We start from the raw sequence: 12028 nt of genomic DNA on the forward strand, positions 1-12028 counted from the left end.
TGCTGTCAGTCATCTGATGTAGGAAAAAATTCTAAAACAAACTATGGGTGCAAGTCTCATCTTTATTTCAGAAACTATTGGGAAAAACATTAGCAGGACCTTTCTTTATAAAGAGGCCTTAAATAGCCAGTACCTCTATGAAAAGCATTCTCTTTAAAGACAGCTGTTTCTTAAATTCATTTGGACCAGTTTGCACACAGACATTTGTCTCAAAGTAGCAGAGGCAGAGCCACTCATCAGATGACACTGTATGCATCCTTCTACAGTACTACAGTATTGATAGAGGAAAAGGAGGTTCTGAAAAAGAAGTATTACTCTAAGGAAAATGTCAGGCTACAAAGTTAGTGTTTTGCCTTTAAAATACAATATTACCTATCTCTTCAATGGATGTTCAGACTCCATTAGCAGCAGCCACATCTCTAATGCATCGTTAGACCACACAGGATGTGTTCCCCCCCCAAATCCCTTGATTAAAGGGTGATATTTACAAACAGCTTCAGAAGTCACCTATATACGTCTGCTCCAGGATTTGTACATCCCAAGGTGGGTGAAATTAATGTAACAGTACCATTCTAATAGAAATGAAAAATGGAATTTATAAACTGTTTGGTAAGCATGCAAGCACATCACAACACATTGCCTGTGCTACTAGAAGTTCTAGGCTAGATAGCATGGCAAGATGTTAATCTTCTATTTTCAACAGAAAGCTAAAACTAGAAGACTTGGAGCAGAGGGGAGTAAATTAAAGCACAATTCTCATTAAATTCTGGGACTTGTTTCTGAAAATTAAATAGTCTTGAGGATCTACAAGTCATGAAATTCTATTCTTGCTGCTCTTGGCAAACAAAAGCCGGATTTTTTTTTTTTAAGGAAAAGTTAAGCATGTCATATTTGGTAAATATTTTGAGTAATATGTTCACAATCTTTTTTGTTTCAATAGTCTTGTGCTGACTGCAATACTATTAGCTGCTGCACTGAAGAAACAACATTTGAAGATGACCTTCAAGGACTTGGTTCCAAATTAGTGCATCATGAACCCTGAGGGTAAGAGGGTTCACTGGTTAAGATGACATTCTCTATTATTAATTATTTCAAAGCCAAAAAAAATACAGCTGAGCTAAAAAGTCCCTGCTATAATAGTAACTGGGGTTTTTTTAGGTATCTGAACAGAAAGAGATTGGCAAAGAAATACTTCTAAGATTTATTTTACATCTAGTTCAGGACTTTTTTTCTCCAAATGAGCTTTTCTTTCATGCAAAGCAATAAACATAATTTTCTTCTTCTTTTCTCCTACTACAAAAGTTAAACCAGAACCCTGAACCCTTTTTATAGTAATTAAAAGATTTTTCAAATGCAACTTTAACATTATAACTGCTGAAGTCAATTTCCATACTTCCCTCCTTCCCCTCCTAAACCCAGGAGAATATACCTGCCACCCAGGCTAGCAATCACAGTTTGGGCTACAATGCTTGAGATGCACCGCAAGTTCTTCATGGTCTTCATCCATAGCTCACAGGACAGTTGTGACAAAAAGCTATTTCCCAGCTCTCCTCCTCCAACCATCCAGGACTTTTTTTAAATGAGAAGGAAAGGATGTCAACATGGAAGTAAAATTATCTCTGCATTTGCAGTGCTCTGTCTTTCCTCCCCACAAGAAGCTTGGATTCCCACCCACTGTTCTTTACCTTGGTGATTCAGTGAGATGCGGTTAGATGGTTCTTGGAAACCTGGTTCCACCAGATCCCGCCGACCATGAGCTGAAGTCTGATCTACATTGTCCTAAGAACAGAAGAACAGAAAATCATATCAAAAACAGGCATTCTGTACTCCCTGTAAGCAACACTGTACAGAGCCAAACCACTGATACAAAAAAATCCCTGCCATACCTCTGAAAGGAGAAACCAATGTTGGAGAAGGGGGCAGGTAAGATTACAGGGAGACACTAGACTATCACATTAATACAGGTGGCATGAATCCAGAATCAATAACTATGCTGTTGGCTCATCTGTACACCAGTTTTGCATTTCAAACTGGGAAACAGTGATGTAAACGCACTTCTTAGTTTAACAAAATTTTCATCTTGTGTCAAATTATGTGGAGGCTTGGGGCTTTGTTTTCTTTAATTCCGAGTCTGTGGCTTAGGGGTTTGTAACTAATTAACTGGACTGAAACAGATTCAGTAGTGAGCTACCAAGCCTCTAGAGGAATCAGAAGTTCACTTTAGATAAACATCCATGGCTCTGGATGCCGACCTGGGCACGCTCTTTTTTTTTTTTTCCAGTTGTTTTTTTCTTTTTTTCATACTAGAACTCTCACAAGATCAGGTTTCAATAAGTTTTAACACAGACTGAATTTGGCCAAGTCTAAAATACCACGGTTTCTCACAGAACTTGCCAAAAAGAAGACTAGCAGAAAATTGAAATATAAACACACACACGCAAAAAAAGAAGAAAAGCAAGATAAGTAACACTGAGTTTTAGAAGTATAAGAAGGAAATTCAGAGCAGGTATACAGTTTTACAAAGTTGGCATACTTTTGCATATACCAGTTAGGGTGGATATGTAAAAACAGAAACAAGTGCATAAAGTTGACTACATTAATAGATCACTGTCCATAAACCATGCTGCAGTGATATACGTGACTGTATACATGTTCCTGCTGTGTCCAAAGTGATGGATAAATACACAACAGCATGACCTGCATTTATGTCAAAATGTAAGAACCACCTTCAGAGCAAATAACGTAATTATGGCAGAGTAATAACATGCATGCAGTGAGCAGCAGTTCAACTATGTGCAACTGTGAGCTCTCAGCCCAACATTTCCAGCTTACAGAACATAAGCTAATGCTCAAAAACATAATGGTTGTGGTGTTTGGGGATAAGAATTGTATATAGTTAGAGAGGATATGAAATAAATTATACTATCTCTTCTTCAGAGAGGCTGTCTCAAACAGCAGATACTTGAGTTTTGATTCAAGTACTGAAGCACAACTCTTGAATGCCTTTGCCATCAGGGATCAATTCAGGAGCCCACAGGCGCTAATAAAGACAAGAACTGCCAACAGTAGTATGACTAAGGGAGCGTTTTACAAGTCAACAATATATGATAAGATACATATGGCACCCATTTATCTATGCCAGATACAACTGAGACCACTCAGCCTTCTGCCTCCATACTGGCTACTTCCCCTTATCAGTCTTTACACCCTTGCCACTGATTTTTGCAATGCCAGCTGTTGTTTCGTGAGCTAATTTAGCTAATCTCACAAGTTTTTGTAATTGCTTCTTAGGAATCAAGAAAAAAAAAAAATCAGACCTCTTGTCAGCATGACTGTATTTGTTTTTACTTTTTTGAAACATGGCAATATTTGTTAGCTCCTTCACTGGAGCTAACTGAATAAGCGTTAGGAACAAGCAGCTCATGAGCTCCTGTCTGTCAAATCCCTTGCAACCACAGGGTATCGCATCCTAACATTACTGCTGTTGGAGCACTAGTTGTTTTCACTGGATATATCTCATTTTCGCTGGGATACCACACAGCCAGCACTGACCTGGCCCACAACATCTCAATTTTAAATTTCAAACAGGAAATTTGGGAACTTGCAGCACGAGAAGGCAGCAGGAAGCAGAAAGCACATACAAATGCAAGATTCTTCTCACCAGAAAGTTTAGCAAAATTCTTTCAAAGGCTCCAAGGACAACAGGGGGGAGGAGATGTTTATCTAGGAAAAGTTTCAGTCAAAACTTAAAGCTGAAGTCAACTGGTCTTCAGTTATTTCAAACCTAATACAAAGGTTGAGCAGTGAACATCACAGTCATGAAGAAAAAAGCAGCAGAACATCCTTCCTCCTAGTGCAGTTTTCCTTGTGCGTTTCCCCCCATGCAATTCAACATGATGTATTTTCATCAGGTAACTAAAATCCCACTATTGCAATTTTGCAGCATTAGTTCCGCTTCCCAGGAACAAGTCCAGATGGGCACACAGATGCAGTTGGTGTATTGCCTCTTGGCTGGGAAGAGGGCATCCCAACAGAAACAGAAAGTGCAACAAGAAAAATCAGTTATAAGCTATTTGTTAAATACCTAAATGTGTTTTCGATTGTCCCAAGACATAAAAGTTGATAGTGGAAGGCAAGATTCATGCAGTACTATGTAGTAACAGAGGATGAGATGTGGCCAAGATGCATCTTTTTACCTTTGGGTTTCCCACAGCAGTAACACAGAAATACTTAACTGAGACCACCTTATTTCAGGCTTACAGATGGCTGCAAGCCCAGAACTCTTCAGTTAAAACAGATTTTTTTTTTTTTTTTTAAACTAGCAATTGCCAATAATTTACAGGAATAAGATTCATCCTCTCTGGAATCCCCTTACAGCTGTACCAGAAGATGGTGAGAACCACAAGCCTCATTCAAAAAATCTTAAAGTCATGGTAAGATATATCTGTGTTTTCAGAAGCAGATATTTCAGTGACTAATGATTGCTGGCACTGCCCTTACAAAGCTGATGCGCCTGCCCATTTCTTTAGGTGCAAACCCCTGCTCAGAAGGTGTGCAGACTTCTGCAGCTGTAGCAAAGCATGGAATCAAAGGTTTCCTCTGGGCACTGAGGGCCAGTATAACCCAGGTGCTAAAGTAAAGCAACAGACATGCATAAACAAAGCCACACCCGTTAAAGCAATGTGGGCAGCAGAGGAGAAAAATTAAGGGCGGTGTGATTTAAAGAGCTCAAGGTAGTTTCACAGGACCCTCCAGAATCTGTTTGTGTCTGTTGTGCACAGATGAACAGTGGCACTTGGCCAGCTACAGAAGAGATCAGACAAACACTGAACAAGGTTAAAAAAGGAAGGGGAGGGGGAAAAAGTTATATAATTGCTCCCTGCCAGCAGTCTTGTTGCGCTCCAGCCTGGAGCTGTGGACAAGGCCCTCAGCAAGGTGAGCACCTGCTTTGGTCCATCACCATCTCCCCCCACTGCGGCTGAAACCAGGCTCCTGGTAAGCCACGTGTTTGCTCCATGTTTTAATCCCCAGATCTCCGTCCTCTTCCAATAAATGCTTTCAATATGAAATTAAAGCATGTTACTTAACTTACTGTACCATTCAGCTATTGTAGTATTTTTAGAAGCTAGCTGAGCATTAGCCCTTGCTGACTTGTTTGCATGTACTATTTTCTCAGTCAGCATCTGCGACCAAGGATGATTTGAGTGACTAGCAAGAGTGCTAGAAGGATCTGAAGCAGGGTTTATTTTTTACAGTCCTTTAAAGCATTACCATTTCATATAGCCAAACATACTGTCTTTACACATTAGATTTCAGTGTCCTTTTGCAAACCTACATTGCACGATTCAAAATGCAACACTCTTTGCGCTGCGTTAAGAGCCAAAGTCCACTTATAAACAGTGTTATCTCCACATATCAGTAACCAGGACAATCTGGATTTATTTTTCAATCTATAACCAAGTCTTTCACGTTGCACTCCTTCAACTATGACATAAAATGTTTGCTGCTGTTTGTGCTAGCATGATAAGCGTTTCAGTTATCAAACAAAACATTAAATCTGGTGCTTTAATCAGAGAATCAGACAGCCACATACTATAGCAGCTCTGCTCTATGCACACGTGCTCTTCAATCACTTCAGCTCCAAGTGCTACTGTTCCCACCTGCAGTTTAGCTCAGAGGAGTATTTATCAGTACGAGACAGCATTATTAGGCTGACCAGAGTGTTGCTACTACTTTATTGCTGCTTCTCGCATCTTTGTTCCTTCAAAGGTTATCCAGCCAGTCATTTAGGATAATCTTACAGGTAAACAGGGATGAGAGAAGGGAGGAATCAGATCTGAAAGTATGAACAGTGAAGTATGATCTCTACTTTTCGTCTCCCTCTTTCTTTGTGAAGAACCCTTTCCGACATGAGCTGAGACAGAGCAGCTTTCTCTAGAGTCTGGAAATCCCCTTTTACTGAAGGCTTCAACTTTCTCTAACTTCACTGGAAGTTTGAGATGAAGCAAGGCTGCAAGTGGCAGCACAGCTTCTCGGAAGCTCCTGGGAGCATGGCCAGACTGAGGACATTCAGACCACCAAGACAACAGTCCCTGGCTTTGGATTTACTGTAGCTGTCTGCAAACCCACACAGTCATGCCCCTGAACAAAAGGTTCAATTGAGCAACAGTCACACATATTCATGCCAGCAGTCCTACAGCGACAAATTAAGATCATGACATACTTCTGATGTTTGTACACCGTCCAGCACAACAGAAAGTCAAGTCAGACACGCCGACGGGTCCCACTGTGGTTTAGGAGACTATCACGGCAGATACGCCTCAGCTTGCAGAGGCACTCCTGCAGTGCCAGAAGCTTGCTGCCTACCTGCTGGTGCTACTTTATCACACTGAGGTAGAGGTCTTAAAACTAGTCAAGAGTAAAGAGAAAATTAGCCAGGTCATTAGCTTTACTCTGTTCAGGCAACCTGTGTAAAGCAAAATGAAGCACTGTCTGCTAGCACAGACTGAGGAAACTATTGCAAAGTGTTCAAGTGTAAGTGGTTTCCAAAAAACGCAATTACTAAAATATACTGAAGAGGCGCCCATAGAGGGCTGTGAAAGAGTGGACACAGCTCCAGGCTCCAGAAGCACGAAGGGGATACTCTGAGAAATTACACTCACTCTTTGTATCTGCAACTTGTTGCTCTTAGACGAAGAACACTGGGGTAGATTAAGATTTTTTTATGTGACCCAGTACTGCCATTAACATGCTTCTGGAGTTTCCTTAGGCAAAATGCAGATTAGGCAGCATTTCTTCTGAGGACTGCTTCGTATGATTCTTCGCTTCTGAAAGAAAAGACTATTTGCACTTATGTAACTTCCCGCATTGTTTTCTAAGCTACGCTACTTCTTTATACCATGATTTTGCAGCTTTGGTTTACTTAAAGCATCAAATGTACAAGGAGGAGAACAGACTCAATTACGGTAAGTGCCATTCGTTTAAGTAAACTTTCTGATAGCTTACTGGTATCTGTAGCCATCCACAGAGTTTGTTCTGTCACTGAATGTTCTCCTAGCCCTGTGAAAGCAATCATATAGGCTATTACAGGAAGAAATCCACCCGACAGATCCAGACCAACGTTAAAGCTCTAATCTAAACCCCACCTTCTAGATCAATTAGAAATGCACATGACACTCCTTTCTTAAAAGATTTAAGTCACTCGGCTTCTTACTGGCTAAATACAGTAGCACAGTCTCCTACCAAGTAGCTGTTTGGTACAACATATTTTCAGTCTTCTAAACCCCAGAGCTTGAGGAAATTTGTCCCAAGTACAGTCATGAGGGCTTCAAGAGCAAGGCTCTTGGGTTTGTACGAAGTCACTGCTTTGCCACCGATTTCAAGTTTACCAAACACAGTGTCTTCTGCCAGGGCTCCAATCACATCTTCCACAGGCCAGTGTTTAATGTGTCACAGAAATAAAGAAAAAACAGGCTCTGCACACTAGGCAAAAAAACTTTAAAGCACATTCTCAGACAACCCACATATTACATAATTAAAGACTTATAACTAGGTTTCCTGCCTCTTAACTATAGTCATTTGACTAGGTAAGAGCCAAGTGAAAGGCTCAGTAAGTCAACAGAGTAACCGTGAACCTAGAATTTTAGCATTCCCATTGCTAAGAGAGCTTGTACAAACAAGGGCTTAAAATAAAGCCACTTAGCTTTGTCAGAAGTCAGGCTCTCTCTCCTGAAGTAGCAAAGCCACAAACTGCAGGAATCCTTCTGATTTTACATTTGCTGGCTGTTAAGACAGAGTGATAACCCTAGAGACCAGGAACAAACAAGCCCATCTTGGGATTACAGGAGCAGCAAAGGCAGTAGCACATTCCTCCTGACACACTGCAGCACCTCCGATCCTCAGTGCTGCAAATCACTGAAAACATGTGACAGCCTGGCAGGGTGCACAGACCTATTGCTATCCATGCATTTTTACAGCCCTCGTCAGACTTACCAGCCCACCACACAACATATACAATAGCTACAAGAAACACAACATACCAGAAATTAGAAGAAAGAAGGAAAATGATAGACTGACAAGACAGACCTGCATCCGTGGTCTATGCCTCTGCAGTGGCAGGGAATTTGTTAAATGAATCACAGGAATTATATTACATCCCATGATACAGGGGAAGGCAGAAAGGCTTGCCAGTCTGACCTTGGAGGAACTTCCTTCCCGACCCCCTCTAGGTTTCAATAACCCACTGACCAGGAAGTCCTTCAATTCAGAAAAATATTGGGGGTTTGGACCCTGTTTGTCAACACTAAAACCACATAGTATGCATACCTCAAGTCAGTGAAGTGTTTCTTCTATACCAGGAAAAGCAGCTTTCTTAAATACAAGGACTGATATAGCTGTATATACAATATACTGCTATAGCTGAGCCAGAAAGTTATTTTTCTGAAGGTGTTTCAGATTTATTTTAAGGAGTATTGCCAGTTACGTGACTTTGTCATTACCTGCATTGCAATTTCTATCACAGCAGTATTATTTCACACCAAAAGCTACTGTTACTTACTAGCCACCTTCTTCCTTTTTCCTTTTTCTAAAAAAGTGGCTCTTCAGCTCCCAGGAAATAAATAAATCAATCTAATCTGGCAAGAGCTGGACCATGATTAGCAACCTCCAATAGTATCTGTTAGCAGCAGTTTATTCATAAAATACTTTTCTCTAGTAAGGCAGGAGTGAGCATACCATGTTAGCTGACAGTTTCAGCAATGCACTTTTACAGCACACATACACGCAAGCCTTAGATTCAGCTTCTCTAGGCTGGTCTTTGCAAGACTGGCATTAGCAGGGTTTTCAACACTACTAAACCCAGAATTTGGCTAGAACTATGTCAAATTACATTTCTATCACTAGATACTGTCCTCTTTTAGTAGAAACTAACCACTGCTGCAAGAATTTAGTTGTCTCCCAGTACTCCGCACAGAGAAAATGGATGGTATATTCCACAGCATGCAGTTTTTGGATCAGACTTCCATTTATTATGGTAGAAGAAAATCCAGTGCATCATGGTTGCTGTCTTTTAATCAGCTAGCAAGGAGGGAATCCAACTGACAGGCTTAGAAATGCTAAAAGCTTTGTTCTATTTTTAATGAGACTAAAACCACCGCGGCTGTTAGAGACAGTTTACATAGTTTACAGCTAAAATCAAGTCTTGAAATACAGAAAAGAAACATGGACAAGGTTCTCAGTGAAAGCAATCACTTCTTAGAGCTGTCTTCAGCTAGCAAGCACTTACAAAAATGAAGCAGTTACTTCCTGATAAAGTGCCTTTTTGCTTCTTTTTTTAAAACAAACTAGCTTCCTTCTCATTTCTAACAAACCACCACTGAATAAATGAAGTATATATTAGGAAATTCTTCACAGTAGAAAATTATATGCTTATATGGAAATTCTGTTTCTTCTGCTGGTGCCCACAGATCCCGATTATCTTTAGCTTGTACTTAATTGTAAATTAGCCTTACCTCCAAAGCAAGTCACTTTCACTGGCAAGGGACTGCCACTGACAAAGCTATTAAACCCCTAATTTACTGCATGTTCCAAGCTCTTTGGTTTTGGTCAATACTGACTCCACCAATAAAGTCCCTGAAAAACCTGTTTTCTGTGAGGAAGAGTTGTATTTACCAATAGGAATTAAACAGAAAAATTGAGTTTTGTTACCCAAAGAAATTATAAAATGTTATATTCATCTTCTTTTTCAAGAGGCTTTTCAGTGAGATTTTCTCTTATCAAAGAACTGTAGACTACACTACTTAAACTGAGTTAAAAGCACAACAAGGCTCTAATGGAATTTAGCAATCCATACTGGTTAACTACTATATTGGATAGTGCTCATGCATTTTAAGGGAGCCACACAACCCATAATGATGTACTGTTGCTCACAAAACTTTTAGCCTATTCAAGAATCCTTACCAGGGTCACCTTCTATATTTTTTCCAAGTTTCTGTATGGTCAGATTATATTCTCTCCTCATCAGAAAGATTAAAAGAAGTATAATGGGAATATTTGTGCCCAGGTGCTACAGAAAATTTCAGCACATCACATAACTGCTAACATACTTGCCCATTCTGAAAAAGTGTCTTCAAAATTATTTTCTTTCAGCTTGCACTAAAAAAAAAAATCTTCACATGTTCTTTTGGGGGAAGTTGTAACACATAAAGAAGGTACAGGATATTTGATCCTTCTCAAGCCATTGCCCTTCCCGTGCTCAGACCTGTGAAATACAAGGTAGCTTATCTGTTCTACTTGGCATCAAATCTACTAGGGCTCCAGTTATAGCCTTGCTGCTGGCCAGCTGCTTCCAGCAACACTGGCTTTGGGAGTCAGGTTTTGACAGCACCCTTACACCAAGGAGACGGGAGATGTTCTGCGAACTGCCTTGGACAGTCTGTCCCAGCACAGGCCAATGATCCCCTGCATTCACCTTGAAAGACTGAGTGCATGAAACGATGACCTGGTAGATTCTTAGATCCAGCACTGCAGTGACATTTGTGTATCTCAAGCCAGGGGAAGGAGGAGAGAAGGGAAAATGCTATTTAGGCTGCAGGAACCATTATATTTCTGTACAAGTGCATTTTCTATGAGAATAGATATTAAAATCTCTACACTTTGGGAATCTGCAACCACAGTTGTAATCTACATTTAAGTGTAAGCTAGGCAGTCCTGAAAACTTAAGACTAACAAAGAAATGAAAGTATCATGAAACACAGAGCAAATGAATTTATTTCATCTGAATCTGGGTCTGCTTTCTTAAAGGCAATAGTGCTACCCCCTTGTCTTCTTGATGGCTCAAGTTCAGACTTAGGGTTTTTAAACAGGCCAATAGGTAAAGATGATTTTTCACAGTCCTCAACAGATATGATAAAATGACTGCTAAAATGACAAACCTTCCACTGGGCAAGAGCCACTGTGCTCACAAAGACCATTAAAATTTACCAGACGTCAGCAAGCAAAGTAACTTTCAGATTGCTAATTAAATTGTTCTTTAGGTCTTCAATCTGAAAACATGATTAATTTCAAATGTCATGTTGAACAACTTTATACAAGACTACTTTGCTATCCTTACTGGCTTCAACTATCAGTGATATGGATCTTATCTCTCCTCTTTCTAGTCAATTTGGTCAATTGCTGCAGTTTAAGGTGTGTTTGATACCCCTCCTTCCCTGAAGAGTCATTCTTGACACTACATGAGTAATTAACTAGGTCTAGAAATGTCTGTCCCATCTGATCAAACCTATGATCCTAAATATATTGACCACACACCTTTCTGCTTAGATAAAGAACCATTTACCTATTACATGATGCAGTCTGCTTCAGAACTAATTGCCCACCTCAGACAAGACATTTGTAGTTCAGGTGACCTGCTTTCAGTTAGATACAGAACTAACACATCTCCAGAACAGCAAGCTTTACCAAAAAAGACGACATTTGAAAATCTCAGATATGGGGTAAAGATTTATACACAGTTGACAGCTCTATAACTCATCAAAAAAAAACCCCACCAAAATCCACAGAAATCACAGACTCATCTCTAAAGCACAATAATCATGCATTTTCATGCAGCATCATATCTTGTATTGGAACAGAGCGTTGCACTCACCCCAACCAAATGGCAGGGTCCTACTTTCAGAGAAAATCAGTAATTTATGCAATCAAAATGATGGCGTGTAAGAAAGTCTACAATATATGGGTACTTTGCAAGCCATCAGAAAAAAAAACCCACCAATATTACCAACAAAATCTATATTTCTGGATGTAATTGATCATGTTTGAATCTCATTTGACCTTCAGTTTTAAGAAAGCTGCATCACTGCACTCTTCACACTGATGTTCAAAACAGTTTTAAAAAAAATTAAAATCCTCAACAGTGATGCTCTATTAGACTTCATAAAGTCACTGCCCCCAAGTGTTAGCAACTGTTGGACAATATTTCTAATACAAACTACACTGCAGCACTGCCTACGTACAAATTGTCAATTCACAA

At 39.9% G+C, this 12028-nt stretch overlaps 1 protein-coding gene across 1 annotated transcript in view; it reads right to left on the reverse strand.

The window, feature by feature from the left end:
* The window catches only part of GRB10 (growth factor receptor bound protein 10), a 137488-nt gene that overhangs the window by 83915 nt on the left and 41545 nt on the right, over positions 1-12028 (reverse strand). The window contains exon 3 of the mRNA XM_026842156.1: positions 1686-1779. Coding sequence (XP_026697957.1) covers positions 1686-1779 — 94 coding nt within the window. The remainder of the gene's footprint in view (positions 1-1685; positions 1780-12028) is intronic.

This window comes from Athene cunicularia, assembly GCF_003259725.1.
Source record: "Athene cunicularia isolate RWA chromosome 2 unlocalized genomic scaffold, athCun1 chr2_part1, whole genome shotgun sequence".
NCBI lineage: Eukaryota > Metazoa > Chordata > Aves > Strigiformes > Strigidae > Athene > Athene cunicularia.